Source organism: Nerophis lumbriciformis, linkage group LG01 (assembly GCF_033978685.3).
Source record: "Nerophis lumbriciformis linkage group LG01, RoL_Nlum_v2.1, whole genome shotgun sequence".
Lineage (NCBI taxonomy): Eukaryota > Metazoa > Chordata > Actinopteri > Syngnathiformes > Syngnathidae > Nerophis > Nerophis lumbriciformis.
This window is the reverse complement of record NC_084548.2, coordinates 28075709-28094724: the sequence shown is the minus strand read 5'-3', so window position 1 is coordinate 28094724 and position 19016 is coordinate 28075709. Positions and strand designations below refer to the sequence as shown.

Here is a 19016-nt window from a genome sequence, read left to right as displayed (position 1 = left end):
ACAAATGGCTGCTTGAGAGTACATAGCCAAATACTAGAATGACTGTAATGCGATCACTCCTCAACAATTTTTAATGATATTCTCCAAATGTAAAAGACAGATTCACAAAGTAAAAATTAACAACACACAGGCTCAGTCACAAGTACATTCGAGCATATAGTAAAAGACGTGTCATTTATTGATGCGATCGGTCCTCCCACATATACATGATAACCGCCACCATGAACAAAATGAATATGGTTTAACATTCAACTTTGATTGTGCTTGTTTTACTTTAGAGCACAGATCGGTAATGGAGACAGCTTACGTGTACGGCTCCCAATTCCAGTTCATCCTCATAACCGGGGGTCCGGTTTTGAAACACTTAGGGTGAGTTTGTTGTTTTCTCATACAATCCCATCTTGATTAAAGAAAATCCCAAATGACTATCAGAGGTTGTTTCTTTCTATTAGTGTTTTTGGAGCGTCTACCTCGTCTCGAGTGTGGTTCCTTCACTGCAGGTCTTCCAACTCTGAGCGCTGCCCTTTGACCCCAATGAGGACACCTTTGTCCACGCTCAGCCTCCACACCTTCCTGCAGCTCATGGAGGCTCCACTTTTGGTAATGAAGCTACTTATACACTCACAAATGGCGAATAAAATATAACAAATCTTGACTAGACCGTAGTTTAGATTTATTTTTTGTTTTTGTACATTTTCTATCTGCATTTTACCTCAACAGTCTGAAGTCTACGAAGACCCTTCTACTGTTCCAGGCCCACAGTTCCCCTACCAGCTGACTCCCCAGGTCTTTCTCTTCTCATACCCAGAAACAGAGCACTTGGACCAGGACAAGGCCAAGGCTCTGGCCTGGAGCCTATGTGGTCTTGCTCGGGTTGTGCTTGTGCACAGGTAAGGTGCAACGTACCATCTAAGTCAGACATGGTTAAACTACTGCTCGCGGGCCACATACGACACATTAAGCATTTTATTTTATTCTAAATTTTCCTGAATTATTTTATTAAAACTCTTTTACACTAAAACTTAAGCCAGCGACTGGATTTGCAATACTATGTTCAAACTACTATAAGCCTTGAACTATTTGCAAAATTGAAAACATTCCAACTACTTGTGAACGAAGAGGTTCTATACTTTCCAGTGATATATACACAATATGTCATAACAATGGACATTTGATACAAAGCAGAGTGGGGGTTTGTTACCAGAGAGGGATGCAGAGGCGGTTTTTGTGTTTTGCCGAGTTGTTTGTTGCATATATGGCGTGATTTTGTTTGATTACAAACAAATGGAGGAGGTGCATACATAGCAGATTCAAGGAGGGTGGAAATCAACTGAATCCCAGTAAAAGTAAATATTCTGTCCCTTGCGTACATGGCTGTGTGACCAATGGTTAAACACTTTACAAAGTGAATGATGACTTAGAGGTTGACGTAAATTAGAAGGCTTTTTACTGTTGTTTGTCACAGAGTTTACAATGCCAGGATACTCTTATTTTGACGAAAACATATTCAAACATATTCAAACAAATGTATTGCATGGATAAAAGGTGTAATAAATGTTTATATAAGCTCCACAGACAAAGCCAAATAAACATACAGAGTAGAATATTATTTTTTTTGGAGTCAGCTTATACATTTTACGAAATATTCACAACTTGAATGATTTTTTTAGTGTCAACTTATACATTTTAATGAATATTTACAATTAGTATATGATTTTTAGCATCAGCTTATACATTTTAAGAAATATTCACAATCTATGAACTACAAAAATATAATATAGTGCATATGATAAACCTACAAACAAAGCTTCTTCAAGGCTCAACAGCAATTGATGCAAAGGTTTCGGAGGGAGCTTTGACAATTACCTTTATTTATTCGGTCTTGTGTTTTTCTTGTTCAGTACAAATAATATCATATGCAGGAAAATTTACTCTTTTGTCCATGCTTGCTGCATGGACAATACTGCTTCTTGTCTTGTTTTTATTGGGATGTTGTTCTTGTTACTTTCTAAAGCAACATTTTTCTGCTTCTGTATTTTAACTTCTTCTTCATATGTAATATTTGGTTCTGCTTTGTTTTTTTCGGACTGCAAATGCTTGTTTCCTGACCATACTACTACCCCTTTTCTCAGCATATTTTTAGCATTTGTTCTTTTCTCATTTCTTCCTCCACCCTGTCTTCCCCCTCTCTACTTTAGTCCAGTCGGTTTACTTATTTTCCTCCAATCCTTCTTCCTCCTTTACTATCCTCTTTTATCTCGATGCAATCACAAGAGTCTCTTAAAATAATACACATCATCTCAACAGGACCACCGAAGTTTAAACAAGATGGCTCCCCTGACTTGTGACCTTTATCATTTGACTATCAAAGCCATTAGAAATGGTGGCATTTCATACTAAAATAACTTACTTAAACCACCACCAAGGGACATTATGCAACATTACAGTAAATACTCTTCAAAAAAATACATACTGGCCTAAATTTCAGTTAATCTTTGATGTTCAATGTTCATAGTTAAAATTGTAATTTGTTATTTGAGTTGTTCTCTCATTATACCCAGTGTAACATTCAAAGCATGCAGTAATGCTCAAAAACTGACACATGATGAAATAAGTAGTTTTAGAATAGGTACAAAAGTACATGGTTTCATACAGTACTTAAGTTCACACAACAAACCCATCCATTTCCGCCTGACCTCGCCTCTAGCTAAATTTTAGAGCCCACTGTGGCCCGCAAGTAAAAACAAAAACGCTTGCTTTAGGCAGTAAAACCAACTGGCTCAGAGACAGCTTCTTCCCTAAAGCTGTCAGACTGCTGAATGCTAGCCGGGCTCCATAGTCTCCCTCTGGCCTTCTTTTTACCCCCCCCCCCACACTGACTGCTTATTTATTCCTCGTTCCTCGCCAGCTAATCTCGGTCCTTCCCTTTTTTAAGTGCCTTATGTTATTTCCTGTTTATTATTTATTCCTGTTTTTCTTTATTGCCTATTTTTTATTTATTACTGTTTTTTTTAATACTTGCCGGTACCTGAGTCCAAATTTCGTACCGTACATGTGCACATGTATACGGGTATAACAAATAAATCTCTTTGAATCCTTAAATCGTTGAATACATAACCTGTGGTGTAGTATATTGAATATTTGTAGTAAATTTTGAGTTAGGCCATTGGAATAAATTTGTGTTTTGTTAACAGGAAGAGCCCGGCGGTAAAAACACCTAGTCAATATAACGCCGCCTACAGACTGTCAGAGAAGGTGTAGTAAAACTGTAGTACACAATTAGGGATACTGTATATTTTTGTTTTGACTTTCTTGCTTTTCAAACCTACTGTACTTCTACTTCTAGGGCTCTGAGGTCAAGTATTTAACGTTACGCAGCGTGGATGAGCTGCTGGAGTTCTTCCTACATGATCAAGAAGAAGAACTGCCGGATGAGGAGTTGGAAGGAGGAGATAACAACAATGAAGATGTGTCTGATGGTAATACGAAGAGAAGAACAGCTTAAACACAAGCCAGATATAAATTAAATAATTTTTTTTCTACAGGGAAGTTAGAGGATGAGATTTCATCGTCTGTGTATGAGAACCGAGGCCACTTGGTGCACATGGACTCAATTACTCTGCTGACACCTGAGGACTTCCCTGCTGCACTATCTCAAAGTGGCCTCAAGGTGGTGCTCTTTTACCTGAAATGTAAGTCTTCAAGGGCTTGTATTTTGCAAAATCCACCTTTCTTACCTGTTGGCACCTGTTTGTTTATATGAGATACCCATAAGTCCTGAAAATGTAAATTCAAACCATGGAGACGTTGGGGAGATACTGTATTTAAAAAACAATTCTGCAGTGTTCCAAATGAGCAGTTTGAGATTTGCCAACAATTGTGACGTAGATTCAAAGGTTACGTCAGCGGACCCAGTCTTTCCATACCTGCCGCGGTGAAAATGGCTCTAACATTAGCCGTGTCGTTAGCATTGAGTAGTACAAGTCCCGCCGCGTTGTTGCTGTTGTTGTCGTCCGACATTGCTAACGTCAAAGGCTCACTAATGTGGAGATGTGTCATTAATAAGGCATGAGACGAAGATGAATTGCATACGCAGTTTTACTCTCCACTTTACAGACAGTCAGGCACATAAACAATGGCTCCATCAGCATGACGGTCAATATCTCTATATATATATATTGTGTTTAACACAACATAATAATATATAAAAAAGACAAAGTACTTTAATACATCCATTCATCCATTTTCTATACTGCTTATTCTCATTAGGGTTACAGGTAGGCTGTAGCCTATCCCAGCTGACTGAGGCGGGGTACACCCGAGACTGTTCGCCAGACAATCACAGCTGTAATACATACAACACATAAATAAAACATGATTTAAGACTTAATTTAGGCCAAAAACATGTGAACTTTGCTTTAGTGAAGCTGCCTCGAGTGAAGCCGTAAAATACAAAACGCCAAGTTGCGAGGGATGATGTATGTACTGTTAACTGTGGTTTCTATTGCTACCTCCAGGGGACGCTGCTTCAATGGCCTTCCACACCTCCTTTCTACAAGTGGCTGAGAGACTTGCAGGTAATCTCCCAATCATTGTGTCATAATACAAGTAGTGTTGCTCATGTATTTTTTGATTACTACACGTTGTAGATAGTGGCGTTGAAGGTGTTCACATGAGCGCAGTGGATTGTGGGGAATGGACTGACCTCTGTGCAGCTCAGCCCGCAGCCTCTCTCCCGATCTCATTCCCGCCCATCAGTGCCTTTCCAAGTGTGCTGCTGTTCCGCCCTCAGGAACCGATCCAGGTGTACCGAGGAATGCTGGGATGCCATGCGCTTCATCGTTTCATTTTGCTGTGAGAGGCTTGTGCTTTCTTTACATTTCAACAATTGCTGTAAGTGGAAAAAAAAACATACAGTATATGTAATATCGCACACCTTTTACATCAATCAGTAGTATATAGAAAAAAAACACATCACAAATGTCTTGTATGTGCTGTAGCCATCATTGATCTTTAAATGCTTTGTACTAATATGGGTTAACGCATCATAGCTTTATTTAGCAGTCTCCAGGTACATATGTAGACTGCTGTCAACAGTACACTGAGTATCAAGGCCACCTATTTTTCTATGATTTCACCTTTGAGTTTATTGCAGAAATCCTTTTTTTTCTTCATGTCACATGTAAGTTGGCTCATTCCAGCTGACTTACTGTAGGGCAGTCCTTCTCAAATAGTGGGGCACGGTGCAATGCCGGGGCGGGGGCGCGTGTGACCTTGGGGAACATGCTTTTTTAGTTGTACCAGAATATGATAAAGCTTATGTAGCACTTCACTTCACTGTAACCATGGTGGGCGACGAGGAAAGACCAGTGTGTTGTTTTCTTTAATGTTAATAAACTTGTGTATAGGTCTAGTTATAACAATAGCAAAGTCCAGCACGATTGGTTAGTGTGAATGCACTGATATTTTGGTTTACTTTTACATACAAGAAACACACACACACAACATAGTGGGGTCATAGAACAACTGTAATGCGATCCCTTCTCACCGATTATTCATGATAACCCACACAATTGTATAGTGTTAGTTAGTTAGTAAGTTGTTGTTATTAGTCAGTTCCAAAGTGTCCACTTAAAACCAAAATTATATGCAAAGTGAAGCTATTTTTCCTACAGTATAAGAAATAATGTAAAGCCAGTTAATCCATTCCAGATACTTTCTTTACACTCTTGTTCCAGTATATTCAAGAATGCATGACTTCAAATTATGCAATCACACAACTTTATGGCACAACACCTCACATTGTCGTGAGGTAGCAACCTTACATGCTTACATGTAGTGTTACATTCTCTCAGCTCAGTGGCCTTGTGGTTAGAGTGTCTGCCCTGAGACTGGAAGGTCGTGAGTTCAAACCCCGGCCAAGTCATACAAAAAAAAGTCTATAAAAATGGGACACATTGCCTCCCTGCTTGGCACTCAGCATCAAGGGTTGGAATTGGGGGTCGAAACACCAAATGATTCCCGAGCGTAGTGCACGCTCCCCTCACCTCCCAGGGGGTGAACATGGGGATGGGTCAAATGCAGAGGACAAATTTCACCACACCCAGTGTGTGTGTGTGTGACGATCGTTGGGACATTATAACTAACTTCTCTGGCAAACATGTCTGCTCACCCCTCCTCCCTTTACATCAGCATGGGATACAAGGTGGAAGTAATCTTCCAGGCAATCTGAGCACACCAGGTACATTTAAAGTGGTGGACCACAAGAAACACATGTATCTCTCTTAAGCACTAGCAAATTACATCTCTGGCACCAAGGTGTCAGTGCAAGACCAGGCTCATACAAATCTACATAGGACAGTGCCATATTTCCCTTGATTGTCTGCCGAGACTTACTGTAGTAGTGTAGTGCGTTCAGTGACAGTCTGATAACTCTGACTATAAGACTCTTGTTGACTTTGCTGGGACTATCACTGCATGCATGCTATAACTTTATTTGGGTTAGGGTTATGGTGGCTTATTTCGCAGCCGTACTTCATAAAAAAAGTGCAGAGACCATGTCACCAACATGTGTTTAACCGTACTAAAACCGATACAGTGTACAACAGTAGGAAAACCCTGAAATATATTTGGTGAAAATATTCACCAAAGAAAGCACAGTACCAAGTCAAATTTCTTGTGTGTTACATACTTGGTCACTAAAGATGATTCTGATTCCTATTTTGATCCTAAAACTGGTACGTATGAAGACCGAGATACGACTATGTTAATGAAATTAGCTATAATGCAGAAAGCTTTGATGTTTGTGTCCCGAAAGGGATGTTTGTTTTGGACATGATTACAGCTGTGATAAAGTAGCAAAATGCATGTGATGTTGACCATGAAAGATAACACAAACACGAAATGCTTTATGAGCCATGTATAAACATCCACAAATCGACATAGAAGAAAAAATATAGACACAAAATAGTCAGTCATATTTGGGATACTCACGTGATTGTCAGATGACAACCACACCTAAATGTCTCCTATACTTCATTTTGGAATTTGATGAACCCAAACGCAGAGTGTTTCCGACACATGGGTCATTATTATTTACTAAGAGTGTGTGTTGTCCTTCATCCAGGAGCCTCGTGGTCTCTCCGCAAGCACTATCTATTCCACAGGAAATAACATCATTCCTTCATGAGGTGCCACATCCTCAGCTAGCGGGCTACAACCCCGACAGAGTGCTGGGACTGTTCCAGACACACACACATTCACGTAAGAGAGGAGGGTAGTGGATTGTGTGATGTCATGTGTGACGCCATTGTGACGTCTCTTCTCTTGGCAGGTGTATCAGTGTTTAACAAAGCAGCAAAGTCGCTACAAGGCAGGGTGCTGAGTGCGCTGCTGACAGATGGGCTGGCACAGGAATGGTAGGCCTTCCTCCTTTTTAAAGTCCTCACAGTCACAAAATGTTTTCTTTTGGGCCAGTTTGCTGCAGTAATATATAAATTTTCTTTTGGTATTTTCAATAGCCAAAATGTGGCCTTGTGGAATTTGTGGTGAGCATAACAACAACATGCTTCTTATGTTATTGTAAAGTGCAGTGATTCTCAAACTGTGACAGAGTCGTTTATAGAAAGTATGGCCAACTAAACGAGAGGCGCCATCTTTGCTACCAATGACGAGTGCGGAAGCATGCAATTACAGTCGTTCTGTTGTTAGTTTTCCTAAGGAAATCAACCAAAATAGTAATTGTAAACATAATCCAGCTCATAAACGTAAAATAAAATATGGTTTAATTCATCAAAGTATAATTTTGCGGCCGTATTTGATGCATTCTGCTGCTACATTCATGTAGTGTTTCCTGACCAGCATGCTCTATAACACACCAAACGGTGCAAAAAAAGTAGAAAAAAATACACAGAATCAACAAAAAAAATAACTCATTACCCTCATTTTGCCAAAATATTCATTTGCTTTGGACCAACAATCACAAAGAAATTATAACTTTTGTGTGAAGTATGTCAACTGTGGTGGCTGCCTCCAAGAAAGTGGACAACCTTGCCTAGTGCCCCTCATAAGATGAAACCTTGGACTATATATAAACTATATAGAACCTTGATCCATGCTAAAAATGAATCTCCAAATCCAAATTTTGTGGAGTAGCTAGAAGAAATTTCCAATTTACTCTCATGTTTTTTCAGCACCTAATGAAACAACAGCGTTTTTTAGATTATGACTAACAAAATAGGATGTACTATATATGGAGTGACTTCTTCTAATCTTTGAGCTATTACTTTGCAGATAATTTTAAACTCAACATTAATCAAGGAGATATACTGGTAACTGGACAGAAGTGTTGGGAAGGAATTCGTTTTCTTTAATCTCTAAGGCCATTTTTGTAAATGTTGGAGCTAGCAGTGACCAGTATATTTTGTAGAATACTTTGTTGATGCACCTTTGGCAGAAATTACAGCCTGAAGTATTTTTGAATACGATGCCACAAGTTTGGCACACTTATCTTTGGGCAGTTTAACCCATTCCTCTTTGCAGCACCTCTCAAGCTCCATCAGGTTGGATGAGAAGTGTCGGTGCACAGCTATTTCTAGATGTCTCCAGATGTTCAATCAGATTCAAGTCTGGGCTCTGGCTGGGCCACTCTAGGACATTTACAGAGTTGTCCTGAAGCCATTCCTTTGATATCTTGGCTGTGTGCTTAGGGTCGTTGTCCTGCTGAAAGATGAACCGTTGCCCCAGTCTGAGTTCAAGAGTGCTCTGGAGCAGGTTTTCCTCCAAGATGTCTCTGTACATTGCTGCATTCATCTTCCCCTCTGTCTAAACTCCCAGTTCCTGCCGCTAAAAAACATCCCCACAGCATGATGCTGCCACCATGATGCTTCACTGTAGGGATGGTATTGGCCTGGTGATGAGCGGTGCCTGATTTCCTCCAAATATGATGCCTGGCATTTATGCCAAGGAGTTCAATCTTTTTCTCTTTAGACCAGAAGTCTAGGTGCATTTTGGCAAACCTTTTACGAAGCAATGGCTTCCGTCTGGTCACTCTACCATACAGGCCTGATTGGTGGATTGCTGCAGAGATGATTGTCCTTTTGGAAGGTTCTCCTCTCTCCACAGAGGAATACTGTAGCTCTGACAGAATGATAATCTGGTTATTGGTCACCTCCCTGACCAGGGCCCTTCTCCCCCGATTGCTCAGTTTAGACTGCTGGCCAGCTCTCGGAAGAGTCCTGGTGGTTCTAAACATTTCCATTTACCAATGATGGAGGCCAATGTGCTCATTGGCAGCAGATTTTTCTGTACCCTCTCCCAGTTTTGTGCCTCAAGACAATCTTGTCTCGAGGTCTACAGACAATTGCTTCGACTTCATGCTTAGTTTGTGCTTTGCCATGCGCTGTTTAGTGTCGCACCTTATATATAGACAAGTGTGCCTTTCCAAATCATGTCCAACCAACTGCATTTACCACAGGTGGACTCTAATTTAGTTGAAGGAACATTTGAAGGATGATCAGTTGGAACAGGATGCACCTGAGCTCACTTTTTAGCTTCATGGCAAAGGCTGTGAATACCTATGCACATGTGATTTTTTATTTTTTTATTTTTAATACATTTGCAAAAATCTTTTCAAAAAACTTTTTCACATTGTCATTCTAGTGTATTGTGTGTATCATTTTGAGGAATAAGGCTTTAACATAATAAAATGTGGAAAAAGTGAATCCTTTCCGGATGAACTGTGTCTGGATTTTTCAATCAAGTACCGGTATGTCCATCGTTTAAGAAAGTTGATAAAACAGGCTACTTTGTATCTCACTACTTTCACTACTTGAATATAGTGCTTTGTCCCGCAAAATATTCTGTTAATGTTGGCCATTTCAAACAAAAATGCATGAGTCAGTGGTTTAACTGCTATACAATGTGTGTGTGTGTGTGTGTGTGTGTGTGTGTGTGTGTGTGTGTGTGTGTGTGTGTGTGTGTGTGTGTGTGTGTGTGTGTGTGTGTGTGTGGCATGGGGGGTCTTTACAGGGCTGCAGACCACTCTGTCCGCCTTCCTGCAGTTTTATTATTTCCATCGTGGGGTCACTCCCGGCCCTCTGTATTGTCCCTGTCCTCTTCTGTAGATGACTTGCTGTCCGACATTGACGCCGCATTGCTAGATCCTTTGGTAAGTTTTAAACTTTATCTGTACCTGTGTTTTTCTTTGCAAGCATTAGTTGAGCGATGCCTGTGGGAAGGATGAAATGCGCAAATAAATACTGCACATTTTAAATGCAGGACTGCATTGCCAATATGGATACTGATATAGTTACTTATTACTTGATGTTATTACTTATTACTTGCTTTGTGTCTTCTCCTGTATTAATGGTACTTGTTTTTGCCTCCTTTGTGTCTTGAGCCTGAAGTGACAGTGGAAAACCTGCCATCCTTCCTCAGCCTGGGCAAAGCTCTTCTTTTGCTGTTTGTTGGGGAAGAGGAGGACGAGATCGGGCTGAAGCAGAACAAGGCACTGGTGGAGGAGATGAAGAGAGTACAGGATTTGGGAGGCGACAGGATGGAGCGATACGTGACGTGTTGGATCCACCTGTATGCTGAATTTATGCTTGTGTGTGTGTTTAAACTGGGGCTGTCAAAGTCAACGCGTTAACTCATGCTTAACCAAGTATAAATGCCGATTAATCACACAATTTATTTTAACTGCGCACATTTTTATATTGGCTATGACTCACGATCCTTATGTATGACAAGAACAAATATGTGTTTCTTTTTTTATGCATTCTAACTCGTAAATAAACGTTAACATTAGTCAGCTAACAATGGAGCCAATGGGAGTCGCTCTATTCCTCCAAAAACTTCCATTACCATTTTATATACGTGCTGTGGGTAGAAATGTAGTGTAGTAACAGGCACATTCATAAAAACAAATATTTATTTATGTATGTATTTATGTATTCAAGTCACAAAATATAAATGAGGTATTGTTGGCGGATTTTAGATGTCTTACTCCCATTAGCTGTAACTCCCATTGTTAGCCACCTCTATTTTACGACTAGGAATGCATAAAAAAGAACAATGTGTGTTCTTGTCTTACATAGGAATTGTGAATGATAAGCAAAATTCCCCCCAAAAAGGGCAGTTCCCCTTTACCTGAAAAGTTAAACAGGTTGCTATATGGTCAGTGATCAGGTCAATGCATACTGTACTACAGTGCAAAGATGAGTGAGGAAAGTCCGACAGGTGTGCTGGCAAATTTCACTTTAAATTACACCACAAAGGGACTTCAGATAAAACCAAAGGAATTTGCACATATTGTAGCGATAAATTCTCCTATCATCAAAGCACAACATGTTTAAGATATATTAAAGCAAAACCTAGTACATCGACAACAAGAAGTGGACGACAACGCCGGCGCAGTGTACCCTGTGGCAATTTTGGCAACAAAATGTAAGCAAACGTTAAGCAACCCTTTTGCAGGAACTATGGTTTATAATGATTAATCAAAATTTACAATTGTGATAATCTGATTTTTTAATTATAATCGTTTGAACTCAGGATGTGCCGATCGACTTCCAACAAATAGTATTAACCGATTTTCATAAAAAAAGTATGTGACCGCCATTACCGATGAAAGCCTTTTAATGGCGAACACAAACGCTGGTCCCCGTCGGGCTGACTGGAGTGTGAACTAAGTTCTCTCCTTTGTCCCTCACTCATTAGTATACTAATTTACACACACAAAAAACCTACCCACCTTTTTTTTTTATATAACACAGACTGCTGCTATGTCAGTATTGTCGCGGCTAGAAGTACACAACACATAAGGAGGGTGGATCCATCCATAAATTGGGTAATATCCGAATATGGTCGACAGTGATTAGGTCAATATTTTTATTTTAGTTTTTTGTTAATGTTTGCAAATTCAGGGAATAATTCATTGGACAAAGGAAGACTTTGAGGAGGGGGAAAGGATTTGAATGACTAATAGATGGTAGGTTTTGCTCTAGTTAAGTTACTGTGTACAGTACTAATGACTTTGATTTGCTTGCTGTTTGAATTGTATTTCATAAAAGAGAATAAGGAAATTGTTTAAATATTGTGCTGATATTTTTAAACTGTCAATAGTACTCCCAAAAATAAATAGAAAAATGTACAAGATAGTACATGTGATCGGTATCGGAATTGGTATCATAAATAACTTAACCCTAACCACTAATCGGAACATCCCTAGTTTAAACTAAAGTCGCAATATTAGCATGTTTCATTTGAGCGCTATGTTACAGTACATATGTAAGGGTGGAGAAGTGATTACAATACAGTCTATACTGCGTGTATGTCAGTCGGACTAATCTCCTGCAAGCCACCCACAGATGCACAGCGTATGTGTGCATGTGTTCAACCCAAATGTAACTGTAGATTGCATTAGAGTTGTTTGGCTAAGCTCGGTGTGTATTCTATGTTTGCCGCCCCAAAACTGTAAATGAGACACACTGGTGGTGCAACTTTCAATGAAACATGACTACACAGCTAGTTTACTGTACACTGCTTCTTAATAAGAATATCATCTTATTGGTGACCTTGGATTGCTGACTTTGTGTCAGCATTTTATCATAACATGTAGTAATTACTACATACAATATATTGTATGTAGTAATGGCAGTATGTAGTAATGGTAATACTGTATGTAGCAATGACAATATGTGTAATACTAATACTATATTTAGTAATGGCATTATGTGGTAATAGTAAAATGTAATAAGTAATATGTAGAAATATGTAATAATAGTAATATGTAATAATTATATTATGTTGTATAGTAGTAAAAGTATTATGTAGTAAAGTGTGCAGTTCTTGTACACACTACACGCTATTTCTTGTTTTCTTGTCTTCAGCTTCAGACAATATTAAGAATCATCATTTTTTTATGATCTACAGCTAAATAAAGCATGCCAAGTAAAATATTGCTTATGGTTTCTTTAAATTTGACACATGTTGTTGATGTTGTATTGCAGTGGCCGTACCCCAGTTGGTATGTCAGTCCTGGGCTCCTATCTGGACTCGATGCCGCCCCTCCCGGCACTGCTTCTCGTTCATTTGCCCACCGAACAAGGAGTTTACCAGTACCCACCCTACACCTCCATCGTGGCCCAGTCAGTCCTGGAGTGGCTGCATAGGGTGGAGGAAGCGCAAGAGTCTCCTGCAGGTAAGTAAGAAATACATCCCAAAAGCCAGATGTGTGTTTTAAAAGCATGTTCATGCCAATGCATGAACATCCTTTCCTGCCATTAAGTGATGTGAACGTAAAGGGCACCATGCTCTTGACAAAGGCCAGGATTGATTACAAAAAAAACTAAGGTTGAGTTGAGTGTCCCATTGCTATCTTGTGCATATTTAGCAAAGCAAGATCCAAATAGCATCTTACTAATGTGAACTGTCCAACAATCCCAAGAGGGTCATAATGATAATAATAGACACTCGTTTACAGTGACTCAGGATCTCTATCAGTTTAAAGTAGAAGAAAAGCTTACCTCATTTCCTTTCTCTGTCTGCTCTAATGGCTCTGTTTTTTTTACTAAAGAAACTTTTTTGCACCCGCAAATAACACTTATCATCTGAGTGCATAGTGGGCTAATGTTATTTATACAGTAATTAGAATACTGTGTGGCAGCACATTCTGTGCATAACGATCACCATATTCTCCAGTGTGCCATACAAGCTGGAACGTCATGCAGACACACTTTAACTTCCATTTAAATGTTTGTGACTTACATGCTGACACCAAGGAAGTTCCGAACCCTTCTTAGTGCAAGTCTAGATAGAGATGATCTAGGATATTAACCTTATGATCCGCACCATTCGCAAGGTTTACACTCCAAAACCACCTGCAAATAGTGAAAAAAGCCAAGTAATGTCTATTATAGACACTAATAAAGTCTGGATGAACTTGACCATGACATTCTCTGATTTTGTATCAGCATTTGCAATAAAAGTAAGTGTTTTAGATATTAGATTGGATTTATTTCCCTAATAATCCTCCCCATTTCTCTTTAATTGTCATCGTCCACTCACAACAAGCTCATTGCATAGAGTTATAATCCAGGTTTGAATCCTAAATATGCCCCACACACCTATTAAATACATTTTGAATGATAACCTGTTTTTAGGTGCTCACTACTAATGAGCAGTGTTGGGTTAGTTACTGAAAACCAGTAACTAGTTACTGTTACTAGTTACTTTATTTCAAAAGTAACTCAGTTACTAACTCAGTTACTTACACCAAAAAGTAATGTGTTACTGTGAAAAGTAACTATTTAGTTAGTTTTTTCTTCTTTTTTTTTATTTTTAAAAAGCTCCCATTAATGCCCTTTTAGTCTTCATTTCAGTACTGTTATTGCACTGGAGAATAATACAATCTGTTGATCAACTTGACATGCATTTGCATCACTGAAGTTAAAGTACCAATGATTGTCACACACACACTAGGCGTGGTGAAATTTTGTCCTCTGCATTTGACCCATCCCCTTGTTCACCCCCTGGGAGGTGAGGGGAGCAGTGGGCAGCAGCGGTGCCGCGCCCGGGAATCATTTTTGATGATTTAACCCCCAATTCCAACCCTTAATGCTGAGCGCCAAGCAGGAAGGTAATGGGTCCCATTTTTATAGTCTTTGGTATGACTCGGCCGGGGTTTGAACTCACAACCTACCGATCTCAGGGCGGACACTCTAACCACTAGGCCAATGAGTAGGTAGCAATGTGGTCTACATACAATAAGCAATGTGGTCTACATATGAGACACAAAGACAAAGGCCAGAACAAATTGACAAAACTATTTTAAATAGCTGCAACATAACATACATAAGTAACAAACAGCATAAATAACAACGTAGCTGTAAACCTGGCTTCACCTAAGGAAGGCACACGTGACATACACAAAGCCTAACCAGGCAGATTTGAATTGTTGTTTTGGGCAGTAGATGGGATCTTTGATCCAAAACACAACTTACATTTAAGTAAAATGTTCTTTTCTTTGTGCTTGACAAAAGAAAATAAGTGAGAATATCTCCATGTTAAGACACTCGACCATACTTGCCAACCTTGAGACCTCCGAATTCGGGAGATTGGAGGTGTGGGGGGTGGGCAGGGTCGGGGGCGGGGTTAGGAGGAAGGAGTATATTTATAGCTAGAATTCACTGAAATTAAAGTATTTCTTATATTTATATATATATATATATATAGTACAGTAATGAAAACAAACTAACTGTACTGTACTTGCTGCTTACTTAAAAAAAAAAAAAATAACACTTACCTTTCACTATTTGAGTAGCTTTTGTTCTGCCATTTGAGTACTGGCGAGCGATCTCTGAATCTGGGAACACATCCTTCACAGATTTGTTAAAAACATCCGCAAATGAGAACGGAATGTTGCTTGCAAGGTGGCCCATAATACTGTGTTACCGCCGCCGTGTGGATGTTGTGTGTTAGTGTATTAACGTGCCGGCTGGAATAAACACGCTGAGAAATAGCTCCGTGCCTGCCTACTTTATGGGTTATAGATAAACCTATGGATAACGGAGACATATATAATAGTCTCCTTTTCAGGTGAGAGACGACGCTAAAGGCAGTGCCTTTAAAGCACGCCCCCAATATAGTTGTCCGGCTGGAAATCGGGAGATTTTCAGGAGAATGGTTGTCCCGGGAGATTTTCGGGAGAGGCACTGAAATTTGGGAGTCTCGCGGAAAATTCGGGAGGGTTGGCAAGTATGCACTCGACTGCGGCTCCGTTGTTAGTAAACACAGACATGTGTGTGGTAGATCACATCAACTTGGTCATTTGATAAGTAGCACGCCTGCTGAAAAAGTGTGGGCACCCCTGGTTTACATGTATAACTTTCTCCGATGCTGCCACAGAAAGACTGTTTTCCAATGTTGTAAATATGTACAATAAATATTACATTTCAACTTTTCTGTCAACGAAGATTTGCGTCAGTCTGCGACACACGTTTCTTTCAGCACGGTGTGATGTCAGGCAGGTGGCTGTTGCAAACAAAACAAATACCTGTGCAAGCAGATATTCTCAAGCATGAACAACATCAAATACAAATACAAATACAGCACACGCCTCACAGATAAGAGCTTGTAGTCCAATATAGCTAATATAGACACATCATGTGTTGCTTTCATTATAAGATTTTAAAAGGCTTTTAATTTTTTGCGGCTCCTGACAGATTTGATCTTTGTATTTTTGGTGCAATATGGCTCTTTCAACATTTTTGGGTTGTCGACCCCTGATCTAGTTCAATAAAATCCTCAAAGGCCTAACTATGGATGAGTACCAAATTTGCTACTTTTTTGGGACCGACCAAATTCCGTCGCTACTACCAGTTTTTGATTCATGTGAAATCAAACGGTGCCATATTTCAATACCTTTTTGCAAGTGATGTCACACACAGTTGCATACAAACACTTGGCGAGGAAACAATCAGTCACGGAGCACTCAGACGGAACTTAGCCAAACTGCCTCAAGGTCATTTTGCAATTTTCAATGCCAACCCTAACATAAAGTAAGACTCCACTTTTATATGCTGATTACCACCAGCTGATTTGAATTAGCAATTTTACATGGCAATTTTAACACCTCCAAATTTGGTAATGAAAACTACAACCAAGATGCAAGTTACAATCAAACAACAAATGTGTACAATACTTACAGTATAAAGACTTTATGGGGCGCAACATAAGACTAGACTGGCACATTCCACTGCAAAGGTTACTCCCGAACTAGGCAACACACCGTAGTGTATACACTACTGTCATCTAATGTTTTGGATTTGCAACTGTATGTAAAGTCCAATACATATACTGTATTGCATAGTTACAAATGAGAAGTGTAAGAAAACAAGAAAAATAAACTGTACAGCACAGTTATTGTAATCAGCTCATTGTTAAATCTTAACTTACAAACCGTTTTATTTAACAATTAACATTTGTTAACCATAAGTACAGAAAATTTGAGTACCGGTATTGATTCCCAGGAACGTAGAATTGCTCGCGCGTCGATTCAAATGTAAAATATACCCATACCTAGGTCCAACGTACAACAGTGGAGGGTGTTGTTTATTTCAAAACCCATTTTTTAAATTGAATACATATTAGTGTACAAGCAATGTTTTCATGTTCCATTTAGTTGCAGACCATTCTTCCTCGTCACAAAAACAAAAGTGTGCTTTAATTCTATCGCACACAACCACACACGCAATTTAAAGAAAACTAAGTTTTTGTGCTCAATATTTGGGAATGTTTTTTCTGAAAACTTAGGAACATCAAAAAAAAAGTATCACGATTGAAAGTGACGTAACAATTGCAAAGGTTAACTCTGATAGTGTACTGTATTATATGACTTCAGTATGTTTGTACATTATATTTTACTTTTAGTGTGGAATCAGTATGACTTATTGTTTAAATATGCTTATACATTTGATTGATTGGTTGGTCTGTAGGAATGTTAAACAACGATGACTGGCCCCCCACCGTGGACTTCTATGACTTCCTCAAAGTTATGGATGAGGAGGAGCCCGGCTTTGCCAGCCAACGCAGTGCTGAAGACGAGGATGAAGAAGAGAATGTGAATGCGGCCGAGTCAGGCTTGGAGGAAGAAACATCAATGGATCCTTCGTTCCACATGGATCGCTCAGAGTTATAACAAAGAATATTTTCTTTCTTCAACTGAAACCCGCTCAATCACCTGTGATTGACAGGCCATCCAACCTGGTCCTGGATTGACTTGACATTTCATACTGGTTTTGCCACTGTTACCTATTTTTATACTGCTGAAAATAACTGATAGTAACGTTGGACCCCGGGTGTAGAGACAGAAGTACGGTAATGTATTTTCATGACTGGCTTACAAAGTGCAATAGTCCAAAAAACAAACGATATAAACATACAACAGCAACTCTTCTCAGCAGACGAGTCAGACGACAAACTAAAGGCGACGATAAAAAGAAAAACAAAGGCTGGCAAGAAGACGATGAAAAAGTGGAGTGCAAAATTAGTAGAGAAACAGGAATACGAATATTAAACTGTGATAACAGATACTGGAGGCGTACATAGAAGGGAGACCCCACACTCAGTTCTTGTCATGGAACCAAGTACCATGGAAAATGAAGAGGAACAATCAGGCATTTTCCTGCCGCAGCCTCTGTGCTTACGAACACCACTAATTAGAAAGCAGCTGCAGGTGAAGTAAAAAAAAAAAAAAAAGTTTCTCTCAAAATCGTCAAGCTGAAAAAATATCTAATCTAACCTCATGTAACAACGACATGGACCATAAAGGCTGTGATTGATGTTTGTGATATATAACATGTGTTTGTTGTACACTGGGTAGGTAAAAACTGTACATTCACTTTCATCCAATCAAAATTGAAATGTGAATTTAGACATGAAATGTCCTTCAGGAATCTGCTGTGTCAGTGCAAAAAGCCAAGAAATTATAAAAACATGGGTTTATAACCTGTGCAAAACATGCTAATGAAATAATATAAAGCAATGTTGTAGCATTTTGAGAAGAAGGTGTACAGAACAATGGCATTTTTATACACCTAGAAAAAAACATTTACTTGTGTAAATTAACTTTTTATGTTAAAAAGTTCTGAAAATAAGATATTTCCAACATGTGTAAACGTGTCAGTGATGTTTGACACTAAATAAGGAATTTTGTCACAAATGATGCGTGTGGAACATTGATATTTTGAATAATAAACGTATGTATGGTTGTTTGTGTCCTGAATGCAACGTCTGTTTTCAATGACTGACATGTCATTACAAAGATTACAGCCAATAGGAACCAGATCCCGCCTCTACATTTCCAATTTCAAATATTTTATCATATTATTCATCAGGAAAAAGTCATGACAGACTTATTAGACTTACTTAGACTTTATGGGTTCATTATAGAGCAGTGGTTCTTAACCTGGGTTCGATCGAACCCTAGGGGTTCGGTGAGTCGGCCTCAGAGCCTC

At 39.2% G+C, this 19016-nt stretch overlaps 1 protein-coding gene across 3 annotated transcripts in view; it reads left to right on the top strand.

Moving 5' to 3' along the window:
* Positions 1–18763, top strand: part of txndc16 (thioredoxin domain containing 16) — a 32002-nt gene extending 13239 nt beyond the window's left edge. For 2 of the 3 annotated variants that reach the window (XM_061978563.2, XM_061978548.2), the window contains 14 exons: positions 279–369; positions 453–600; positions 721–890; positions 3195–3255; positions 3347–3479; positions 3546–3692; positions 4518–4577; positions 4650–4854; positions 7127–7263; positions 7334–7418; positions 10030–10168; positions 10400–10587; positions 13011–13201; positions 17496–18763. In XM_061978563.2, coding sequence (XP_061834547.1) covers positions 279–369; positions 453–600; positions 721–890; positions 3195–3255; positions 3347–3479; positions 3546–3692; positions 4518–4577; positions 4650–4854; positions 7127–7263; positions 7334–7418; positions 10030–10168; positions 10400–10587; positions 13011–13201; positions 17496–17698 — 1958 coding nt within the window. In that variant the 3' untranslated portion in view covers positions 17699–18763. The remainder of the gene's footprint in view (positions 1–278; positions 370–452; positions 601–720; positions 891–3194; positions 3256–3346; positions 3480–3545; positions 3693–4517; positions 4578–4649; positions 4855–7126; positions 7264–7333; positions 7419–10029; positions 10169–10399; positions 10588–13010; positions 13202–17495) is intronic. The other variant, XM_061978556.2, reaches the window with a different exon arrangement.
* Positions 18764–19016: the final 253 nt, after the last annotated feature.